Source organism: Glycine soja, chromosome 7, assembly GCF_004193775.1.
Source record: "Glycine soja cultivar W05 chromosome 7, ASM419377v2, whole genome shotgun sequence".
Taxonomy (NCBI): Eukaryota; Viridiplantae; Streptophyta; class Magnoliopsida; order Fabales; family Fabaceae; genus Glycine; species Glycine soja.
The window spans coordinates 12,505,925-12,531,571 of NC_041008.1; the positions used below are offsets into that span (position 1 = coordinate 12,505,925).

The 25,647-nt window shown below is 34.8% G+C and overlaps 1 protein-coding gene and 1 pseudogene across 1 annotated transcript; both read right to left on the reverse strand.

Annotated features, from left to right (window-relative positions):
• Positions 1 to 1,243: 1,243 nt before the first annotated feature.
• On the reverse strand, positions 1,244 to 2,598 carry LOC114420370 (protein MAIN-LIKE 2-like). The gene is made up of 3 exons (XM_028386283.1): positions 2,281 to 2,598; positions 1,499 to 2,158; positions 1,244 to 1,417 (listed from the first exon to the last, which is right to left on the reverse strand). The coding sequence occupies exons 1-3, from the start codon at positions 2,596 to 2,598 to the stop codon at positions 1,244 to 1,246; spliced, it is 1,152 nt and encodes a 383-aa protein (XP_028242084.1).
• An 11,136-nt stretch (positions 2,599 to 13,734) lies between these two features.
• LOC114419344 lies at positions 13,735 to 14,627 on the reverse strand (annotated as a pseudogene).
• Positions 14,628 to 25,647: the final 11,020 nt, after the last annotated feature.

A 25,647-nucleotide genomic window follows, 5' to 3' on the forward strand; every position in this document is an offset into this window, starting at 1 on the left:
TTTTATTCTTTACTGTACGTATACATATATATATATGGTTAAAATATATAATTTCATAATAGTTATAAATTTTAACATTTAAATTACAAATTAAATTTTAATAACAAAGCAAATTTGACAAAAATTTGGATAAATTAATTTTACTTCACTTTCGAAATGGTTTTTCATCAATTTTTCTTCTAAAAAAACCAGATGTACTGAAAACAAAAAAATAGACATGTTTTGGTTATTTCTTTAAAGTTTCTTAGTGACCATAACATTGTATTACTTTAGCATATTTTTTCCAACATGACAATAAGTTTATTTTCAACATGACAATTTTTTTTCTTTTCCTAATATTATCTCCTTGTTAAATTATTTTATCTTCTTTATTTTATATATTCAAATACCATTATAAATGTGACTCATGTGTGTGGTTTATATTTAAATTTCAAACCATATACTTATAGAGAGACAAACATAAATCATAAATGATGTAAGTAAATGTGTTTTATGACATACATAAACAAATACAAAAATTAATAATTTAAGTACAATAAAAATATAAATCCTAATCTATGCGGCGTCTCTGGCACGGCCTAAGACTTTCATCTGCGGCATCACCTCTAGCTCTCCTTGGACAATGAGTCATGATCTCATGTAAGTTAGTGCCCTCAGTGACCATCCGGAGGTTGATGACCCGCTCCAAATCCTCAACAATCGCTCCTAAATCCTGAGCCATCCCCTGACATCCTTCGCAGTGAACCTGTCACAATCAAAATAACAAAGTCAGTATCACATTTTAAAAAAAATTTAAATTATGAAAAACTACAGAAGTTATGCTTACCACTTAATGCGTAGGGAGATCGGTCGCGACTGAAACCTCGGGGATGGGTGGCTCGACAAACTCCTCATGATGAGGGGGAGGCGAATGTCTCAGCGCAGTAGTCTCCTCGGTTCACGTGATGAATGGGTGCGATATCCGAAAAAACCACTCTATGTAGTCTGGCGCCACATGTCCAGGAACTACACAGAGCTCCCCTGAAGGCACCAAATGGTCTGAAAGATGCAGCTACCGGTCATCTATATCATCACCCGTCAAAGAATCACAAACCGACGGCGGAGGGACCGTCTGAAGGTAGCCAAACTGTCGAAGAACCCACTCAGGTCGAACGTACACCATAATCTGACCCCATCTGAGCTGGCCGGTGTACGACGATATCAAGTCAAAGGCCCTGACTCCCCGATGCTCACCATAGGGCATCTAGCACACGTCAGTCACAGTCAGGGCATCCAAACGTCTCCGATACGAGGCTCCCTTGATCCCCGTCATATGAGCCTTACCTGTAAGCCACCTGCAGGCCCGTGGGCTCCCCTCATCATAAGCATCATGAACGACGGATGTATGCATTGTAGGAAAGTGCTCGTATATCCAGCACTACAAACACATAGTCAACATCAATAAAAAAAAAAGAGATTGAATGCTACTTCAATTTAAATTATCAGTGATAATACGTACTTGGAGAAGTGTAATATAACCGCCCAGCTGCCGTGTAGAGGCCTGCGACGCGACATTCAGATGGTCATACATGTGGACTAATGCAGCCGCTCCCCAGGCGAATCCCCCTGCCTGGGCCAAGTCCCTGAAAGCCTTCAGGTGCACGACATGTACATGGGTTGAACTCTTGTTGGCGAAAAGAGTACAACCCACCAAGTGGAGCAGATACGTGCGGGCTGCTACAACCCATCGTCTGGCCCTGCACTGGCTCTCATACAAGTCCCGAAGCCACCCCAACCGGACATGAGGCTCACTAGCCTGTCGGGTCTCAAATGTAGCCTCCTCATGACTGACCTCAAGAAGCTCCGTCAGTAGACCAATCGAGTCTGAAGTAACAAGCGGCTCGAACGTATGTAGCGCGCCAGTGATGGGAAGGTGTAAGAGTGACACCACGTCATCCAACGTGATCGTCAACTCGCCTACTAGCAGGTGGAACATGCTAGTCTCGCGATGCCACCTCTCGAAAAAGGCGGATATAAGTCCAGGATCAGTGGTGATAACAAAACACCTGATCAGTGGACTCAATCCGGTGCCAACAATCAACCCTTCGATCTCAAGCGCTGATCTCCCAATTTTATCTACTTTTCTACCGTGGGAGACCAACTTCAGATCAGGTCGCTCCTAAATTGAATAACAATTTATAATAACGTGTATATAAAAAACAATCCAACTACAAATAATTTTTATGTAATTAGTCAACATTAAAAACTACGTACCTATCCACTCCAGATGTTGTGTGCGACATGCTCAGCAAAATCGGTCAAAATCGATGGGTCGCGTGGTCCACCGGGGAATCCCTCATCTGCAGCAGGTGACCCCAAGCTCCCATCAGTAGCCACTTCCTCTGTCTGAACAGCATCGGCGGCGCCTGTCATCTCTGGGGTGGCATTAGACACATGAGGAACATCCTCATGCAACTGAGGCACATACTCAGGTCTCTCAGTGACGTCCTCATGCAAACGAACCCGTTGCCTACGTGCTGAAGCAGTAGGCTTGCGACGCCGAGGAACATCAGCCTCATGCGCATCCTCACTAATGCCTCTGTAGAAGCAAAGCTTCATGGTGAATGTGATTCAAAGGTGTTTTGATGATAATAATGATGACAACAAAAGATGATGACAAAGGTGATGAACAAAAAGCTCAAAGATCAAATAACAACTCAAGTGAATCAAATAACATCTCAAGTGAATCAAGAACAAGTCAAGAGTTCAAGAAAAGAATCAAGAAGAATTCAAGACTCAAGAAGAAAGCCTAGAATCAAGAATCAAGATTCAAGGTTCAAAGATCTCAAGAATCAAGATCAAGATTCAAGACTCAAGATTCAAGAATAAAGAAAAGACTCAATCAATATAAGTATTAAAAAGTTTTTCAAAACTTTGAATAGCACATGAGTTTTTGACAAAACCTTTTACCAAAGAGTTTTTACTCTCTGGTAATCGATTACCATATTGTTGTAATCGATTACCAGTAGCAAAATGAGTTTGAAAAAGTTTTCAAACTGAATTTACAACGTTCCAATTATTTTCAAAAAGCTGTAATCGATTACAATGTTTTGGTAATCGATTACCAATGCCCTTGAACGTTGAAATTCAAATTCAAAAGTGAAGAGTCACATCCTTTCACTTAAAAGCTTTGTGTAATCGATTACATTAATTTGGTAATCGATTACCAGTGACTGTTTCTGAAAAAATCAAAAGATGTAACTCTTCAAAACATTTTTGACTTTTTCAAACTGGTTTTAAGTTTTTCTAAAAGTTATAACTCTTCTAAATGGTCTTCTTGACCAGACATGAAGAGTCTATAAAAGCAAGGCTTTGTTTTGCATTTTAATTAATTCATTCTTTCAATCTTGAATATTTTTCCAATCAATCTCTTACAATCCTTTACAAGCCTTGAATCTCTTTGAACTTCTTCTTCTTTTTTGTACCAAAAGCTTTCTGAAGTTTTCTGGTTTTCCAAACCTTGAAAACTTGTGCTATTCATCTTTTCATTCTCTTCTCCCTTTGCCAAAAGAATTCGCCAAGGACTAACCGCCTGAATTCTTTTTGTGTCTCTCTTCTCCCTTTTCCAAAAGAACAAAGGACTAACCGCCTGAATTCTTTGGTGTCTCCCTTCTCCCTTCTCAAAGAATTCAAAACGACACAGTCTGAGAATTCTTTTGATTCTTCCCATTCCCTAATACAAAAGTGTTCAAAGGACTAACCGCCTGAGAATTCTTTTGTATCCCCATTCACAAAGTATCAAAGGTTTAACAGCCTGAGATCTTTGTCTCAACACATTGGAGGGTACATCCTTTGTGGTACAAGTAGAGGGTACATCTACTTGGGTTTGACTAAGAACAAGAGAGGGTACATCTCTTGTGGATCAGTTCTAGTGAAGGGTACATCCACTAGGTTCAAAGAGAACAACGGAGGGTACATCCCTTGTGGATCTATGCTTGTAAAAGGATTTTTACAAGGTTGAAAGAAATCTCAAGGACCGTAGGTCGCTTGGGGACTGGATGTAGGCACGGGTTGTTGCCGAACCAGTATAAAAACTCTTGTGTGTTTGTTTCCTTCTTCCCTACTCTTTTACTTTCCGCTGTGCATTTAATTTCCGCTTTTACTTTCTGTTAAGTTTCTCTTCTACTCCTCATTCTCTTAACAATTTAGTAAAAGCCTTAAAAGAGTAATTTTTAATTAGTAAAGGTTTAGGAATAATTAATTCAACCCCCACTTCTTAATTATTCTGAGGCCACTTGATCCAACAGCCTCTACATCTACCAGCTCCTAACGCACGACCTAAACCTCGTGTTCTAACCATGATCTGAAATCATGAAGAACATTTATTTTTTTTCGGTCAAATTAAATATTCAAATAATTGGTAACAAAGCTTTGTCATTACAAATTTGTTCAAACACATGTTTTGTATGTTTTTTACTAATTTGTTCAAATTAAGTTTTCAAACCTCTATTTGCATGTAAGGTTGAAAATTTTGTAGGGCCTTTTGTTAACAAGGATATATCTTCATATCTAACTCTAATGCCACTGTGTCCAAATGTATCATTTCACGACTAATACAATTTAGTTTATGTTGTTTCACTCAATTGGATGGGTAAGGTGCGTGTAATCAATTGGATGGGCATGTTTGTGATTCACCGGTTTATACTTATCTCATATGGTATTAGCTTTGAATTCTCATGCTCAAAACAATGCTTAGATTGTGTAGGTATCATATTAGACAAATTTGTTTTCAATATCAATAGAATTCCCATTAAGTATTTAAGACATCTTATTTTAGAAATCAATTTATCTTTGTTTCACCTCGTTAATCCACTTTAAGATAAATGATACTTTTAATTGTGATTTAATGATCAAGTCAAAGATCAAACTCCATATCTTAATTAAAAAGATTCAACTATCAAATCACTTATGTTAATAACTTTTAATTCTCATTACATTATGTTGTCACGCGTGAATTGATGTCAGTATTATTTAACCAAAGTACACATATGCACATTTACCTGATATATGTGGGGGGATTAGAGTATAGAATGTCACTAACAAAAATTTAGAATCAAGTACCGAAATATAATTAATGGCGTGTCTCCATTTGAGGAGTTCTTCTTCCCCTAACCCTCAGTTTTTTAGACTGAAATTTATGTTTTGAACTTCCAATCATACATATAATAAGCACATTGTTTCAGTCTATAGTATATGCCCTTGTATGAGGTTTAAGCTTTGTACAAAAGGTACATATCTTTAACATTCACAGCTGTAAAATTTTAGGTTTAGTGGAGTCTTTATAATTTTGTCCACAAATGTTTGGAAAGGCAACAACAGGGACACAGTCATTTAGACATCCTAACAATTCAATTTAGACATCCTAATGCATATATAAATGACACCAAATATAATTTCAATTTACATACAAACGCAATTTTTAATAGCAACTAAATAGCACAAACTACCTAATAATATGAACAAAATCAGGTATAATCTAAAAAAAACAAAATACACAACAAAACATGATCCGCGAAAGAACTTCCGCATGATCTTCCGCGAGAAGAAAATGTACCCTGTGGAAGAAGCTTCTGCAGGTTCTTCCGCGACAACAAAAAATGTAGCCTGCGGAAGAAGGTTCTGCAGGATCTTCTGCGGGATCCCGCGGAAGACAACGTTCTTCCACTGGATCACGCGGAAGATCCTACAGAACCTTCTTCCGTTGGATCACGCGGAAGATCCTGCAGAAGCTTCTTCCGCAGGAATCCGCGGAAGAACCTTCCACACTTCTTCCGCAGGACCCTGCGGAAGAACACCTTCTTCCGCTACAGTTCCCAGAATCAACTTTCATACGCGCGGAAGAACCTTCGTCTTCAACCTCCACCACCACAGGTCACTAATGTTGTCTATCCTAAGGTTCCTACGGCCATTTACGCCATTCAAACAGATACGAGGAGGTTAGAAGACTAACCTTGATGGCGGAGGACACAAACAACAACTTCAATGGAGGATGTCAACTTCAGAAAGGAACAACAGCTTCAAATGAAGGGAACCAAATTTCAAATGGAGAAGGAAATGAGGGCGCGAAGGAAGAAGGGAATATCGGGGAAGAAGAAGCACGAATGGAGATTGCTGGGTGCACGGGGAAGAAACAGGCGCGGAAGCAAGGGGAAGAAGAAAGGTATCACGAAAGAAGAAGCTTTTTTTTAATTACGTTACTTTTATTTTTTAAACGAAGGGTATTTTGGGTACTTCATTGAATTGCTGGGTGCACCAGCAATTTTGCTGGGTGCACCTAGCAACACCCTAAGTCCACCAGTACTAGTCTGTGCTATCATGTCAAAATATTGAGCCATATTTGCAATTGAATCCTTGGCATGAGAATCAACCAATTTGAAATGTAGAGAAGTTGAGTTTGACATTTTCTTCCAGTACTAAAAAATAGACTTTTAATATTGATTTTTTGGGACTTTCAACATCGTTATGAACCATTGTTAAAATTACTATCGTTAAAAGTATCAATTTTAACATCGATTATAAAAACTGATGTTGAAATCCACCATCCTTCTTTTCAAAACCGATGTCATATAATAAGAAATATACAAAAAATACAAAAATATTGATTTTTGTCAAAACCAATATTAAAATACACTTTACAACATCGATTTGGTGAAAATTGATATTGTAATGTGCATTAGGGGTTTGATTTGATCTTCTTACTCCATAGCTTCATTAACACTACTCATCTCTACAATAAAAAAAGGGATACAATAAGAAATAAGCAAAATAAAACATTGAATAAAACCTATATATGTATGAACAAGCACATGACCAGTAAGGAAAAAAAAGGAAAAACTTTGATTAAATAGAGAGAGACAAAATAGAAAGTTCATGGTCACTTTCTCTGTATTTTATCAACCAAACAAAAAGAATTTTATTTATACCCATAATTTATGACAAATCCAGAATTTTACATTATGAAATGGGAAAAGTAAAACATAGAAAAGTGAAAGAAATCCAAAATTTTATATATTCTAGAGATTTAATATACCCATAATTTATATACTCTAGCAATGTCCAAAGATAGGAAACAACTTTATATCCTAACACTATATTTGGATTTTATTATTCAGTTTTTTATTTCAAAAATAATATTGGGATCTTATTAAAAATTTAAATCAAAAGATAAAACAAACAAACAAAAAGTAATACAAGCAATATACTCTTGTTTAACATTTTTATTATTATTGGCTAATTTTGATGTGAATTCTATAACAAAATTTCAGTGATGGGATTTACATAAAATTCACTCAATGATTAAAGATTTATCAAAAGTCTTTCTAGCATTCCACAATTGTCAAAGAGTTTACAGACTCCATTTTGACATCTCAAATCCATGAGTTAAACGTAAACTTTTCCTTAAAAAATGGTCCATGTGAAACGTGAGTCACACTCTCTCCACTTTGAGGAAACAGGAAAAATACAATATAAAATTCAGTATCTTGTTTCATAGAAGAAAAGAATTCTTATTATTAGTAACATATATTATATATATTCACTTGCGCAAACACGGACGCGTATCAATATCTTGTTTCACAGTTTGTTACATATATTATATATATTCTCCAAGCAACAGAAAAATAAAATTAGAAAAGAGAAACAGCAGAGCTAACTGTGCGCGACGACAGAGGTCTGGCATGGTCTTCGCGCGGCAACAATGTGAAGCAACGGAGGCATTTGGTTCGCTTGCGGGAAATGTGAAGGAGAAGAAGAAGGTGCATGAGAATGAGAACTGAGATGGATTGTATTTAGTAGGCGTTTTTCTTAATTTTTTTTAATAAATAATAAAAATAGGTGATGTGTCAACATCCGGATGATGGGTCGCATCCAATTGCACGTCTCCAGCGACCCAACTGTGTCCGATGCACCTGACTTTGCATCGCTCACAAGTAGAGTGCACGTCCATGTCCAACACGATTCTGACCTGAAATACGCCCTTGCGTGGCCGCAGCCGTGTTGGATGCTTCTTAGTTTGTACGTGCTCACCTCATTATTTGTATGCATGCATAAAAGACTTAAGATTAGGTAGATTAGGATCTCATGTGCATGGTTTGTGGTTTGGCACGAAACAATTTTTTTGATAAGCCACTTTGAATTTACCATTCAAATTTTATCCTTCTAAAGTGCATTATTGCCTTCGTTTTCTATTAATAAATCTTCATTTTATATATTTGTGTCATTAGGCTGTGTAAATTTTATCCTTCTAAAGTGTGTGAATTTCAATCTAGGGGTGTGAATTTTGAAACATCATTTGCAGCAGCTTTTAAGTCTAAAACATCCTTTTGGTTGTGAAGAAGACTAAATGTTACTGCTGCGTATTTCCACAGGTTTCCAACACTCATGCTTCAGTTTTCTCCAAACCAACCTCATCATCTTCACCGATCCTTCTTGACCAGGTTTCCTTCACCTTACTTTGTCTGACTCAATTTTTAATCACAAACAACCCTTGAATCATCGATTTCGTTGTTGTCACTAGTCTCTCAAAGGATTTTCCGGAATTGAGATACACACAGTAGATGTTGGCCCTACAACCTGCAAATATTAGCGGTGGCGGCAACTAGAATGACGTGGTGCCTGAGCATAATTTCTAGAAGCTTTCGAGTGCTTTCTCAGGTACTCTTTGTTGTACCTCTCCTGGCCTCTATTATTTTTTTTATGAATTTTATTTTTCGTAAAATGTGAGTAGCTTCCTTGTTTTGGGTTGTGTTTTTTATTTGTCTTGCTGGTTTTGAATAAGCTTCTTGAGTGAAGTATAAAATTAAAATTCAAATAAAACGAACAAGCTTTAGTCTATGTGCTTGTCTAATGAGAGGGACCTCTGGTTTGGTGTTTTTGGTATGGAAGTGCTTGTTATATGTGTGCAATATTTGGTCTATGGATGATACATTAATACTAGCTAGTGTGTTAAGTGCTGGTAGTAGTTACTCAAAAGTTAAAAACAATATAAAGAATTATCCGGTGAAAATGTTATGGAGAATTTAGTCTAATAAAAGTTGCTGCAGGGAACATTTGGAAAAATTTTAGATGATAAGTTGTTGCAGGTATGTAACTATGAATTTTTGTTTCAGTACGCACATAATTAATTGGGCACTTGTGGCCAGCAAATTATGGCTTATTACTTCGTTATCAAGAATGAAAAAAAATATTATATTATACTTTATTTTTGGGTGAGAAAGAAATTGCTAGTTATTATACCTTCACTAACTAATTGCATTTGCTAATTCACTTGACTTCTATAAGCACAAAGTTAGTGCGCATGACAATGCTTAAAATGTGATTATTTCAGAGGTTTTCAGCTTCTTACTTGGAGGGATTAGTGGAAATTTAGTTGCCGTTAGGTGTAAATCCATTTTTTCTTTTTGGCATGTGGATATTTCTGTGATTCTTGATTTAAACTAGTGTTATGTAAGCAATGTCCATAGGTATGATCCTGCTCAGATACATTTCTGGGATTGGAGAAATATAAAGCAAATTGCATGCCTGGAGGAGTCTCATGTGCATGATGTCCCTTAGGTTTGCGTTGTTCAACTAGCTTGAGTTATATACTATTAATTCAAAGTTTCCAAGATATCTAGCTGTCCAAAGCTTCTTAATTAATACATAATATTTTAAATTTTTTAAGTTCTAGTTTTATGAAATATGCTATAAAATCAATGATTTTCTTTAAGACATCTTTTCTTGTGACAGGTCAATTGCAAACAATTCATTGAGTGGATATGTTCCTTCTACCATTTGGCAGGATAGGAATTTAAAAGGAGCTGAGGAACTTATCTTGTAAGACATGAGATGATAATTACACAATTTTTCTCACTCAATTTGCATTTGGGAGCATGCATGTGTCCTTTATCTCCTATATTTTTCATTTGCGTAATAAATGAATATAGCATTTGCAAACTGTTTTAAGATTAGTCACTTGTACTTATATACTGCTTATTATTGTTCCAGTGATTTCCCCCTCTGCAAGTTCATGGATATGCAATCGGGCACTGGCTGGAATAGTCTTAGGTGCAATTGCACGTGTAGTTACATTATCTGCAATTGTTTCCATTCTTAAATTGAGAATACTGCCAATATATGCTCAATTTTTCTGTGGCAATGGAGCCTCCTGTTAGCAAAATTATACTTTCAAGTTTAATTTCTTAAAATTCAATATACAAGAAATTACACTACAAGATCTTAGATAACATATTTCTCACTATTATAATATTTCGTAATTTTTACAAGAGATTTAGAGAAGATACCCGAATCCATAATGCACTTTAGAATTTTCTGGTTGACATTTCTCCCTTCTCTGACTTCCTTTCCTTGGTCTCTAAGATGGTGTAGAAATTCAAGTGAAAATTGAAAATGAAAACTTGATGGAAAGAGAGAGAAGTTATTCCTTTTTAAATCAAAAGTTTTGTATAACTCCCTTTTCAAATTCATTTTTTTTAATGTCAAAATTACCCTTAATGAAGTGAGAAGAGTGGAAATTAATTTTAATAAAACTAAAATAACCCCCAATGACTTTAATACATTTCACTACTACAAAAAGCACATTCAACATTGGTAGATTAACATCGGTTTTTCAAAAATTGATGTTAAGGTATGATATGTTAACATCGATTTTTCACAGAAAACTGATGTTGGACTTATATTTTAAATTATCATAACCCAAGCCATACTACTTTCCTTGTGCTTTGTTCTTCGCTTGTTCGTCTTCTTCTTCGCTTCTTCTTCTTCACAACCATGAGTACATCTTCTTCAGCTTCTTTGTATAGCTTCTTCGCGACCGTGACACGTAGCTACGTTACCTAGGTACAACTTCTTCTTCTTCTTCTTTGTAACCGCAATGACCTTAGTCTTTGTTGTCTTCTTCTTCTTTGTTTCTTTGTTTGGGGAACTTGTGCTCAGTGCAAGGATGTTTGTTTGTGTATGTTGCAAGGAGTTGGTTTGTGGAAGTCGTGCTCGCTGAAAGGATTAGGTTTTTGCTCGCAAGGTGTCATTTTGAGTGAGGTAAACTATTTCATGTCTAAGCTTCATTTTGTCTAACCTACAAGGTTTGTGTTGTTTTGGTTAACCCTAGGTACATTTCATGGTGACCTGATCGAGGTACGAGGAAAGCTTCAAGTCTCTGCGCCATTGTTTTAGATCTCACTGCCATTGTCACTGTTTGGGTTCGAGGTAAGCTTGGTCCCTGTGCCTTTGTACACCTTCAAGTTGTTTGGACTTAATCTCTAGTTGCCTTTTTGTTTTCAATGTATTTGGTTCAAGAGCTGTTGCAATTTTGATCCATTCTGATTTGTAATAAGCCTGAGCTCTTGATTGCATTTCTAGAGCATACTTACATTCAGTTTTGTGATCACGCATGTAGCGTGCCATTCCTTCATAGTTTATTTTGCCTATTTTATAGTTCAAAGATTGAGACTTTAAAGTGTTAAAGAGATTAAGGACATGTTACAGTTAGTAGGGTTTCTTAATTTGCTTAATTCATTACATTCTCGATCATTTCTTGTATCGCTATCAACCAGTCTTTTCCTTTTCTATATTTAGTTTTTATACTGCAAGAACTCCTTTCAAATAATTTTAAAGGTTTCGTTTTAGTGAGTATAGAGTAAACAGGAAGCTAACTCTTCATTTTCAATACCTATTCTCAAGAAGTTCAGCAGTGCAGTCCTAATTAACAAGCTTTGAATATCTAGAACCTATTCTAGTATACATGTTCCATTTTGCCTATATATGTAGTCTCCAGTTATGCAGAAAAGGTTATTTATCTCATAGTTTAATGTGACCAAGCTAAGAAGTGATAACAGAATAAGACTTAATTTAAAATTAAGTATTAGTCACATGTTACGTTCAATAGTGCAACCTTATCATTCCCTCACTAACATAGTACCAACCTTACCTACCAGTCACCACTAAGTGTTATAAACTTAGAATTATGTAGAAAAATGGTATCTAGTGCCTTGATTCTGTACCATACGTTGATTACAGAAAGATACACTAAGTCCCTGTGGCTTTTGCTTACACTTACTACTATCTAACCATGCCATACTCATCCTAAATGACACCATATGTGGCCTTATAGTTCTATCTGTTTTAAGACCCACCATTATGAAGAAAACAAGTGATAACACCACTAGCTGAGAAAAATACACATCCTTGGTTGTAACAACCAAGGATCCAAACCAAGCACACACACACGTCACAACCAACAAATACTTGAAACCCATGTTCTCAACTCATCTGGTAATTCAACATGTTAAAGACATTTTCAATAGAAACAATGTAGAATAAGCTACTTAATAATCATAAACAACCAATAAATATTTATCTACTCTCTATATCTTTAGTTCTATAAATGAAGTCACCAATCTAATAGTCTGATATGTAATATTAATAGAGATAAACTTGAAAAAGAAAAAATGATAGTTGATAGCAATGATTCTTAAAGTAAGGGTATTGAGAATGAGTTACGTTATAGTGCAGTGCAGGCATGGAACTACAACACATAGGTGTAACATGCCATTCATATATAACTGTAACCATGATAGGGTTCCTTGTTATCGAAAATTTAATTTATTTGTTATCATTAGACACATGAGATGGTGAAACTAGCATTTAGGCATGTTGTCTTATTTCCAATCATATATGGTTGTATGATATTAATTTCATGCTAGCATTTCAGGTTAGAAATGGTATTATTTAAAATTATTGGTTTTGTGGGTGTTCAGTATGATTTGACAAGTCGTAGGTCTTGAATAATGTGAATCTGTTCTTTGCTCAATTATATTTGACATACAATATTGTTTTGTACATGTTTAAGCTAATGGAAAATAAGTTGGTAATCACTTCTCTTTTAGTCATTGATAAGGATTATCAAGATCAGTGTTGTTTGAAGGGATTACATATGTGGATTGAGTAGTTACCCTTTGATAAGGATTAAACCATCCCTGGTTTTGTTGGAGTGCGTGTGTTCTGATCTAAAATTAAGTAGTACACTTTTGATTTGTGTTGGTGCTTAGGTATGATGTGATTGATTGGGTTAGTGAAAATTGATTGGGCAGGGTCTGAGCAGAAAGTTGGTCCATATATTGTCTGCCTTGCTTTTTCTGGTTTCTTGGGCAATTTTCAAGTATCCCATTTCTTCAATATTTGAATCTTTGATACTAGTTTAGGTGTGTGAACTGCAATGCATTGATTGTTGGTGTTGCTGCAATCTTTGATACTAGTTCGGTCCATATATTGTCTGTTAAAATCTGCTTTTTTGTCCTCCCACACCACCTCTATAAGCAGCTCCTGTTTAGTGCTTTACTACCAAAATCCACCTCCAAAGCTCTCTCTATCTCTCTCTTTCTCTCTCTCTCTCTCCTTCATCTTCTACTTCCTTCTATTACTCTAATTCTACTCTTTTTTAACCAAATCATCTTTTTTTCTTTTCTTTTAACCAACCATGTCTACAACATAAGATTTGCTCTATCTTGTTGTTCTTCTTCATCTCCAATTAAGTTTAATTAAAGAGAAGAAAGCTAGCTAGCTACAAGGTTTGTTTGTAGTTGTCTTCATTTATTATGAATATGATCTTCTCACTGAGACATAGAGACATTTAGTTTGTTTCTCTCTCTATCTCTTTTGAAGAGATAGATAAAAATTAGAAAATACCTAGAGTGGGATAAAGAGAAAAGGACTATGAAAAATACATAAAAGAAATGAAACTTGTGCAAATGAAATCACATTATCAACGTAGATTAAAAAATTTACCGTCCATTTTCTTTCCTCAAAGTTGTAGATGTTGGAACCTTTGACACAGTTCCCCTTGAAGGAACCTGCCCAGGAAATTAAAAGGAAAACATTTATTAATCAATTTGATTTTGTGCAGTTTAAGAATAACCATTTATACTGTATAAAAAAAACATTTGTCAACATTGAACAGTTGTCCATGAAGATTTTCCAATTAATTACCTGCTTCTTTATCAAAGATTTGTCTTCAACATAAGTTTTTGGCTGGTTGAAACTGTTCTGGAATGTCTTAAATGCTCGTTTGACTATGTCCTTATCCCCATGTTCTCCATAATTAAAGATATCCTCATGGTACTTTGAGGAGCTGGATCAGGATTACTTGGAGGCAAGGTCAAAGACATGTGCAAAGGTTTGTTAGCAAAATTTCTACTCTCCCCACTAGAAGTAATTTTCCTCCTAGTCAAAGATGGAGAGCTTCCCTTTCTAGTTGAAGAAGTAGGTGCCACTGTTTTGGTAGGAGTTTTTGATGCAGGCTTTGAACTTTTTGGTGCTGAAATTGGGGATGCCTTAGAAGTAGGTAGCATTGATTTCTTCTTAGTCTTGGCTGCATTGCTACCCTTACTCACAAACTTAACCTGTCCAAAATAGATGATGAGAAATTAAAAACCAGGCTACCAAATACCCAACCTTTAAGAAAGAACATAAATTTGATGGATATATGAATTAAAGAAAACCTTAGATTCCTTTGGATGATTCAATTTCACATCTTTTACTTCAACTTCTGAAGCCTTTCCTGTCTCCTTGTACACAACATGTGAAATTTCCTTCACATCTTTAATAGAGCATGACAGATTTGCAAGGAACAAATAATAATAGTAATGAAAAAAGAAATCAATTTCTAATTTGAAACAACCTTATGAAAAATGGGGTTTACCTTCTTATCTTCAAACATTGTTGCATCCACAAGAAATTCACCCAAAAGTAAATTAGTACTTAGCCATAGCCCCAAAGACACATGGAAGCTATGCACAATGTGGTCTGTAAAGAAGCAATTGGGGAATAATCATTCCTAGATATCTCACTGAAAAGACCAGGAGTAAAATGCTCACAATGGGATAAAAAGAAAGAGTCTTGAAAATAATTATGCAGCAAATGATGAGTAAGGGGATAGCAGGGACATGTGCATGTGGATTTTGGAGTGAGAAAATATCAGAATATGAGAATACTTTTTTTTTTCTTCTTTTCCTTTACATCAATTTCTACTTCACTTTTCTACAGTAACGACACCCTTTGTCTACTTGTGGTACTTGAGGAAACTTCTAAGATGAAAAATTCAATCATAAACAATCTAATATCCCCCAAAAGCAAGAACTAGATCACAACTATGATTACATTCCTAAAGAAGATTTAACTTTTAATGGCAATAAGTACCAGCCTCTAATTCAATCATATATGGCAATTCTTTGATCCCCAGCTACACAATATCCAGTTAAAGGAACAAGATTGGGGTGCTTGATTCTACCAAGAAATTCTAGGTCTCTTGCAGCCTCTTCATCTGTCAATGTAGAACCAGCATCCAAAACCAAATGTGGAATTAGAGGCTGTTTATTTCCAACTGTAATAGATTGAAAAATATCATCCTGTTTCTGTTGCTTTTCTTTAATTTCTTTGATCTCAGTAACCAAAGCTATATACAAAGGTATACTAAGCATAAGAAAACATATGCAACAACTTCTTTTATCGATATAACTTTGGAAACAAATGTTGTCATTTGAAATAATCAACAAAAAATACCTACGTGTACAAGTGTATATTCTGCCAATATAAACTGTCATTGTTTTTCTTCATCAACAACTCAGTATAAATTTCAGTTATTGCTGTTTGATTTACAGTTTTTAGTCATTGATTGATGAGTTTGATTTACATGGTTGTTTCAGGAGCTCGGGTTATAATCCAATCTAAACTATATTGAGACAAAACAAGTAGCAGCTCTTAAAATATTTTTGTTTCAGAGGTTAGACACCTACCGAAAATTGCTAGTTTTTATCTTTTGTTTGAATGAAACATGATGATGGTATATATTTATGTAGGTATATGTGATATATTTATGTAGAATATTTTTTTTTTTTTGCATGTATTGCCTAGGATTATTTGCTATCAACATGGCAAAAGTTTTGACACTAGTTAAAGACAATAGGTTTGGTCTGTTCTGTATTGTTGCCCTCAAAGCTTCACCCAATTACTTAGATTACATTACTATCAAATAACACTTATAGCTATTCAATATTCATCCTTTTTGGAAACTACACATTCACTTGTATGAGTTATTAAGAGAGATTCCTCCAGCATGAAAATATCATCACCATTAAATTTTGAATGAAGCCCTTCATGTCCATTAAATTCCTTGAGTCGTACCAATGCCTCAATTAGAATCTCAGCCTCTTGATCCAAAGAAAAATCTCCTCTTTTTTAGATGGCATGACTATCCATGATGCATGGCCAGATGTTACGCTGCATTCACTTCTATCATTGCAGAAGCTATTTTTTTGTCTACCTAATTAACTAACTACCTTTCTCACTGACAAACTAACTCTAACAGTCATCTAACAATTGATCCCATCCTCTCGCAACCTACACTCATGTTCTGCAGTTGTGGCACAACACCCATTCTACCTGTTTCAGCCACCATGCAAGGCACAAAGTTTAATGGTCTGCTGGCACAACACCCATCCTCTCACAATCTTGGTTAGTGTATGTGAGATCCAGAGTTTAGTCACCTTTGTTGGCACATCCTCCTCCACTCAAGAGCTCAGGTCTGTTGGTTTTGAAAGCAGTGGGTTGGCTGGTGTACTCACAACCTTATCCTTCTTGGCTATCACATATTCCATCCACCTCTGTCAGACCACCTTCTCACTACCAGTGGGAGGGATTTCTCTTTTACTACCCACACTTGAATCCCATACTTCTAATGTGGGACTAGTCTCATACCTTGTTGGATCCTAACATCTAATCTTGGTTAGCATCTTGTTTTTGCTTGTATTATTATAACTTTATAAGCATAAAGCATGTCAATTATATCACTAATTTGTTCCTCCAGATTTTGGTTAGGGTAAATGGAAGCATCATATGCTGCTTTTATTCTATGGATAATTAGATAATGGATAATGCCATTGAAGTGAAATGGTTCCAATTAAATCAAGATACATAGTAAGGGACAAAGGATTCCATGAAGAGATAACTAGATAGCATTTGCTGCTCAAACATTGCAAGACATAGTAAAAATATTGTAAGACATAGTAAAAATATTTGATAATATAGATGCTCATCTAATCTTCCATATAGATGCACATAGTCAAGCCAGCCCTTTCCAACCCCTCTACTAAAAAGCATCCACTCCCCACCACCTCCTCCTAAGAATCCCTACAAGTACCCATCTCCCCCATCTTCAGTGTACCCTCACCCTCACCCCCATCCTCATCCATACCCACACCCTCCCTATGTCTACCACTCACCACCACCCCCACCTAAGAAAAAACCATACTATTACCACTCTCCACCACCACCTCCTCCAAAAAAGGCTCAAACCAACTAATAATATCAAGTTATTTACTAGCAACATAAAGAGATAAAGACATGTCTGTTAGGAGCTATTCCCAACACAACCAGACTTGTCCTTACAAATCAGCCCTCCAAACGCCAATCCCACACCAAGTTGGAGAAGAAGCACAAAATAAGACATGGATTTGGGGTTTTGGAAGAGAGGGTTCGACTCAACAAACTCCATTGAATCAACAATTTCCAAACAAGACTGCTGCTTCAAGACCATCCCTCTCTAATCCAAAAGCCTCAGATAACAATGAATCACATATAAAATGAATCTATCATACCTCTAACATATTCACAAAAGAAGACAGATACCCAACTACAATAATAAAGCATAAGCACCCCCCAAACCCAGAATTCCAAATTAGTTACATTAAGAATTGTTGATGTCGATATTTGTCTGTAATCAAAATTTACATTTTGTATGTTCTTGTATGTCATGAATGTAATATGCTATACAAACAATTGTTGATGTCAATATTTGTCTATAATCAAAATTTAGATTTTGTATGTTCTTGTACGTCATCAATGTAATTTGCTATATAAACAACTGTTGTTCATGCTGAGTGAACCTTAGATTCCCGTTTGAGACTAAATGCAATGATTCATGCAGACAGTTTGCATTAGTTATTGTATTTAGTCTTGAATTATCCATTTGGATAGTTTGGGGAGACTGATATTTTTATGTTAGATTCATTTGTTAAGGTTATTATTATTTTGACTAATTTGATGAAATTTCAGTACAATGTGTTGGATCAATTGACCTCAGAATAATTAAGAAGGGGGGTTGAATTAATTATGAATGTACCTTGACTAATTAAAAATTTATCCCTCTTAATGTTACTAGATTCAATTGGACTTTACTACTAAGTTATGAGAAAGTAAAGAACAGAAACAATAACTTAGACAAAAGTAAAGCGGAAATAAAAACTGCACAGTGGAAAAGTAAAGAGTGTAGGGAAGAAGAAAACAAATACTGAAGAAGCAAAGCTTCATGGTGAATCAAAGGTGTTTCGATGATAACAATAATGATAACAAAAGATGATGGCAAAGGTGATGACAAAAAGTGAATCAAAGATTAATCAAAGAACAACTCAAGTGAATCAAAGATCAATCAAAGAACAACTCAAGTGAATCAAGAACAATTCAAGAGTTCAAGATAAGAATCAAGAAGAATTCAAGACTCAAGAAGAAAGTTTAGAGTCAAGAATCAAGATTCAAGGTTCAAGATCTCAAGAATCAAGATCAAGATTCATGAATCAAGAGAAGGCTTAATCAAGATAAGTATGAAAAGTTTTTCTCAAAAATTGAGTAGCACATGATTTTTCTCAAAACATGTTTACCAAAGAGTTTTTACTCTCTAGTAATCGATTACCAGTAGCAAAATTGTTTTGAAAAAGTTTTCAAATTGAATTTACAACGTTGTAATTAATTTCAAAAAGTTGTAATCGATTACAATGTTTTGGTAATCGATTACCAGTCCCTTTGAATGTTAAAATTCAAATTCAAATGTGAAGAGTCACATCCTTTCACATAAAAGCCTTGTGTAATCGATTACACTGATTTGGTAATCGATTACCAGTGACTGTTTCTGAATAAATCAAAAGATGTAACTCTTCAAAAAGGTTTTGACTTTTTCAAATTGGTTTTAAGTTTTTCTAAAAGTTGTAACTCTTCTAAATGGTCCTCTTGGCCAGACATGAAGAGTCTATAAAAGCAAGGCTTTGTTTTGCATTTCAACAATCTTGAATACTTTTCAATCAATCTCTTACAATCCTTTACAAGCCTTGAATCTCTTTGAACTTCTTCTTCTTCTTTGTACCAAAAGCTTTCTAAAGTTTTCTAGTTTTCTAAACCTTGAAAACTTGTGCTATTCATCTTTTCAGTCTCTTCTCCCTTTGCCAAAAAGAATTCGCCAAGGACTAACCGCCTGAATTCTTTTTGTGTCTCTCTTCTCCCTTTTCGAAAAGAACAAAGAACTAACCGCCTGAATTCTTTTGTGTCTCCCTCCTCCCTTGTCAAAGAATTCAAAACGACACAGTCTGAGAATTCTTTTGATTCTTTCCATTCCCTAATACAAAAGTGTTTAAAGGACTAACCGCCTGAGAATTCTTTTGTATTCCCATTCACAAAGTATCAAAGGTTTAACAGCCTGAGATCTTTGTCTTAACACATTGGAGGGTACATCCTTTGTGATACAAGTAGAGAGTACATCTACTTGGGTTTGACTGAGAACAAGAGAGGGTACATCTCTTGTGGATCAGTTCTAGTGGAGGGTACATCCACTAGGGTTTCGAAGAGAACAAGGGAGGGTACATCTCTTGTGGATCTTTGCTTGTAAAAGGATTTTTACAAGGTTGAAAGAAATCTCAAGGACTGCAGGTCGCTTAGGGATTGAATGTAGGCACGGGTTGTTGCCGAACCAATATAAAAACTCTTGTGTGTTTGTTTCCTTCTTCCCTACTTTTTTACTTTCCGCTGTGCATTTAATTTCCGCTTTTACTTTCTGTTAAGTTTCTCTTTTACTCCATATTCTCTTAACAACATAAGTAAAAGCCTTAGAAGAGTAATTTTTAATTAGTAAAGGTTTAGGAATAATTAATTCAACCCCCCATTCTTAATTATTCTGAGGCCACTTGATCCTACAAGTGGTATCAGAGCAGGTATCTTGTAGAAAGTCTAACCATTTCAAGATTAATGGCCTCTCTAGATTCTTTGTCTTTCAAAAGAATTTTCAAGAACAGGTTATTCCAAGATTATGATGAAGACCAAGTCATCTTTTGTCTCATGAAAAAATCTGATGAGAATAACAAAGAAGATTCTATAAGGAAGAAATGGTACATAGACAGTGGATGTTCCAAGCACATGATGTGTGATGTATCCAAATTCACAACTATTTCCCCCAAGAAAAGTGGACATGTTACATACGGAGACAACAACAAGGGCAAAATTATTGGAGTCGATAAAATAGGTACGAGTTCTTCTACTCCTAATGAAAATGTGTTGCTTGTAGAAGGTTTGAAGCATAGTTTATTAAGTGTTAGTCAATTATGTGATAGAGGATATAAAGTATCTTTTGATTCTGAAAAATGTGTTATTAAGCATGAGCATGACAAAGATATTGAACATATAGGTTTTAGAGAAAATAATGTTTACATGATTGATCTAAAACAAAAATCTGAAAAATGATAGATGCTTTTTAAGTAAAGATTGTGAACCATGGTTATGGCATAAAAGAATTGCTCATATTAACATGGATCATCTAAATAGACTAATTTCAAAAGATCTAGTTATTGGTTTGCCTAAATTAAAATTTGAAAAGATAAGTTATGTGATGCATGCCAAAAAGGTAAACAAACAAAAGTATCTTTTAAATCTAAAAATATTGTTTCCACCACTCAACCATTGCAATTGTTACACATGGATTTGTTTGGACCATCTAGGGTCATGAGTTTTGGTGGAAGTTACTATGCATTAGTAATTGTTGATGACTATTCTAGGTATACTTGGACTTTATTTCTTACTCATAAAAATGATGCATTTCATGCATTTAGAAGACTTGCCAAAGTTATTCAAAACAAAAAGAATCTCAAAATTATCTCCATCAGAATTGATCATGGAGGTGAATTTGAAAACAATGATTTTGAAATATTTTGTGATGAATATGGCATAGAACACAATTTTTCTGCACCTAGGACACCCCAACACAATGGAGTAGTAGAAAGGAAAAATAGAGCCCTAGAAGAAATTGCTAGAACTCTTTTAAATGACACACCTCTTCCAAAATACTTTTGGGTAGAAGTAGTCAACCCCGCATGTTATATTATGAACAGAGCCTTAATCAAACCCATTCTTAAGAAAACCCCATATGAACCTTTTAACAATAGAAAACCAAACATTGCACATTTACATGTTTTTGGATGTAAATGTTTTGTTCTAAACAATGGTAAAGAAAGCCTAGGAAAGTTTGATGCCAAGGAAGATGAGGGTATCTTCCTTGGATATTCCTTACATAGTAAAGCATTTAGAATATACAACAAAAGAACCATGACAATTGAGGAATCAATACATGTTACTTTTGATGAAACTAATATTACCTCCCCGAGAAAGGAGTTTCTTGATGATATTGCAGATACTTTGGAAGATACACAAAATGAAGAAAGAAATATGAAAAGAAAAAGAGATGATGAAGACAAGGATGATCAAGATGACACAGCACAAGAAAATGATAATCTTCCCAAAGAATGGAAAACTTCAAGAAATCATCCTCTTGACAACATCATCGGTGATATCTCAAAAGGGGTAACAACTAGACACTCTCTTAAAGATTTATGCAATAATATGGCATTTGTTTCATTAATAGAACCTAAAAATTTTAAGGAAGCTATTATAGATGATCATTGGATAGTAGCTATGCAAGAAGAATTAAATCAATTTGAAAGAAATGATGTATGGGAATTAGTAGAAAAACATTCAGATTATCCAATCATAGGAACTAAGTGGGTATTTAGAAATAAATTGGATTAAAATGGTATAGTAATTAGGAATAAAGCTAGACTAGTAGCAAAAGGATATAACCAAGAAGAAGGTATAGACTATGAAGAAACTTTTGCACCTGTAGCTAGATTAGAAGCTATTAGGATGTTATTAGCATATGCATCTATTATGAATTTTAAACTATATCAAATGGATGTCAAAAGTGCTTTCTTAAATGGTCTAATTCAGGAGGAGGTATATGTGGAACAACCTCCTGGGTTTGAAGACTCACAAAAACTAGACCATGTCTATAGGTTGAAGAAGGCACTTTATGGCTTAAAACATGCACCTAGGGCTTGGTATGAAAGATTAAGTAAATTCCTATTAGAAAAGAATTTTACTAGAGGAAAGGTAGATACCACCTTATTCATAAAAAAGAAGGATAATGATATCTTGTTAGTACAAATTTATGTTAATGATATAATTTTTGGATCTACTAATGAATTTTTGTGCAAGGAGTTTTCAATTGATATGCAAAGTGAGTTTGAAATGTCCATGATGGGTGAGTTAAATTACTTTCTTGGACTACAAATCAAACAAACAAATGATGGGATCTTTGTCAATCAAGCAAAGTATTGCAAAGAACTCATTTAGAGATTTGGAATGGAAAACTCAAACCACTTGGCTACTCCAATGAATACAAGTTGTTATCTTGACAAAGATGAATCCGGTCAACCTGTTGATCCAAAGCAATACAGAGGTATGATTGGATCTCTACTTTACTTATCTGTAAGTAGGCCAGATATTATGTTTAGTGTATGCATGTGTGCAAGATTTCAATCAGATCCAAAGTTTTCACATTTAATGGCAGTAAAAAGAATCATAAGATATCTATTAGGAACAGTTAGTTTAGGATTATGGTACCCTAGGAATTCTTTATGCAACCTAGTAGGATACTCAGATTAAGATTTTGCTGGATCAAAAACAGATAGGAAAAGTACTAGTGGTACATGTCAATTCATAGGGTCTACACTTGTTTCTTGGAAAAGCAAGAAACAAAATAGTGTAGCATTATCCACAGCAAAAGCAAAATATATTTCTGCTAGTAGTTGTTGCGCACAGATTTTGTGGATGAAGCAACAACTATCTGACTATGGAATAGTATTAGATCACATTCCCATAAAATGTGACAACACAAGTGCCATAAACATATCTAAAAATCCAGTTCTTCACTCTAGAACCAAGCATAGAGAAATTAGGCATCATTTTATTAGAGATCATGTTTTAAAAGGTGATGTTGTTTTAGAGTTTGTAGATACTAAAAATCAACTTGTAGACATCTTTACAAAACCACTAAGTAAAGATACCTTCTATAACATTAGAGGAGAATTAGGACTAATAGATGTTAGTGACTTATCAAAATAAATCTCTATATTATTATGGTATTTGAACAATTTACTATTTCCTTATTTGCATGGTATGTTTGGACCAATATTATGTATGTTATTTGACTATGTGGAGTTTATAATTAATCTATTCATGGTTGTTGCTTCATGGTTTTCATGGTTCTTGCTTCATGATTTGGTTGATATTTTTTCATGAACATTGTATGGATGTTTAAGTTATATTTGTATACCTTAAGTTTGATACGCACTTTGGCTTTTTGTTGATGCCAAAGGGGGAGAGAAATGGGATTAAATCAAGAATTCACATGAGTAATCAACTTATTTTTAAGATAAGCATAAATTCAAAAACAAAGGGGGAGAATTTATGTGAGTGATCGACAAGGAAAAAGTGTGTGTGTGTGTTTCTTGATTTCAGAAGTTTCATCATCAAAAAGGGGGAGATTGTATAAGCAAAGCTCCGTGGTGAATCAAAGGTGATTCAAAGGTGTTTTGATGATAACAATAATGATAACAAAAGATGATGACAAAGGTGATGAAAAAAAGTGAATCAAAGATCAATCAAAGAACAACTCAAGTGAATCAAGAACATTTCAAGAGTTCAAGATAAGAATCAAGAAGAATTCAAGACTCAAGAAGAAAGTTTAGAGTCAAGAATCAAGATTCAAGGTTCAAGATCTCAAGAATCAAGATCAAGATTCAAGACTCAAGATTCAAGAAACTTATCCTCATCTTGTTACCCTTTTCCTTCAACGCTTCAGTCATAGCATCCTTTGGTTATATTAAGGAGCATGATGGCTCTTGGATAAAGAAGGGTGCTAGAAATGTTGGTGAAGAAGGACATGAGGGAGAAGATTCATCTCTTCTTTCAAAGATTTTGGAAAAGTTTGATGGTCTTCAAACCTTTGTTGGTGAGAGGTTTGACACTTTGGAATTGCAAGTGGATATGCGCTTCAATGAAATGGAGTCCAGAATGACAAAGGTTGAAGAAGATGTATCTTACATTCGTTCAAGCTTCGATCTTCCACCACCACCGCCACCATCATCTTAGATTTCTATTTTAATATTATTAGTACTTTGATTTTCAGCCTTGTATTTTGGCTATATTATTATGGTATTTGAACAATTTATTATTTCCTTATTTGCATGGTATAGTTGAACAAGTATGTTATTTGGCTATGTGAATTTTATATTTAATCTATTTATGATTGTTGCTTCATGGTTCTTACTTCATGATTTGGTTGATGGTTTTTCATAAATGTTGTTTGAATGTTTAGTTATATTTGCATACTTAAATTTTGATGCGCACTTTGGCTTTTTGTTGATGCCAAAGGGGGAGAGAAATGGGATCAAATCAAGAACTCACATGAGTAATCAATTTAATTTTAAGATAAGCACAAATTCAAAAACAAAGGGGGAGAATTTATGTGAGTGATCGACTAGGAAAAAGTGTGTGTGTGTGTTTCTTGATTTCAGAAGTTGTCATCATCAAAAAGAGGGAGATTGTAGAAGCAAAGCTTCATGGTAAATCAAAGGTGATTCAAAGGTGTTTTGATGATAACAATGATGATAACAAAAGATGATGAGAAAGGTGATGACAAAAATCTCAAAGATCAATCAAAGAACAATTCAAGTGAATCAAGAACAATTCAAGAGTTCAAGATAAGAATCAAGAAGAATTCAAGACTTAAGAAGAAAGTTTATAGTCAAGAATCAAGATTCAAGGTTCAAGATCTCAAGAATCAAGATCAAGATTCAAGACTCAAGATTCAAGAATCAAGAGAAGGCTTAATCAAGATAAGTATGAAAAGTTTTTCTCAAAAATTGAGTAGCACATGATTTTTCTCAAAACATGTTTACCAAAGAGTTTTTACTCTTTGGTAATCGATTACCAGATTGTTGTAATCGATTACCAGTAGAAAAATTGTTTTGAAAAAGTTTTCAAATTGAAATTACAACGTTCCAATTAATTTCAAAAAGCTGTAATCGATTACGATGTTTTGGTAATCGATTACCAGTGCCTTTGAACGTTGAAATTCAAATTCAAATGTGAAGAGTCACATCCTTTCACTTAAAAGCTTTGTGTAATCGATTACACTGATTTGGTAATGGATTACCAGTGATTGTTTCTGAATAAAATTAAAAGATGTAACACTTCAAATAGTTTTTGACTTTTTCAAATTGGTTTTTAAGTTTTTCTAAAAGTCATAACTCTTCTAATGGTTGTCTTGACCAGACATGAAGAGTCTATAAAAGCAAGGCTTTGTTTTGCATTTCAACAATCTTGAATACTTTTCAATCAATCTCTTACAATCTTTTACAAGCCTTGAATCTCTTTGAACTTCTTCTTCTTCTTTGTACCAAAAGC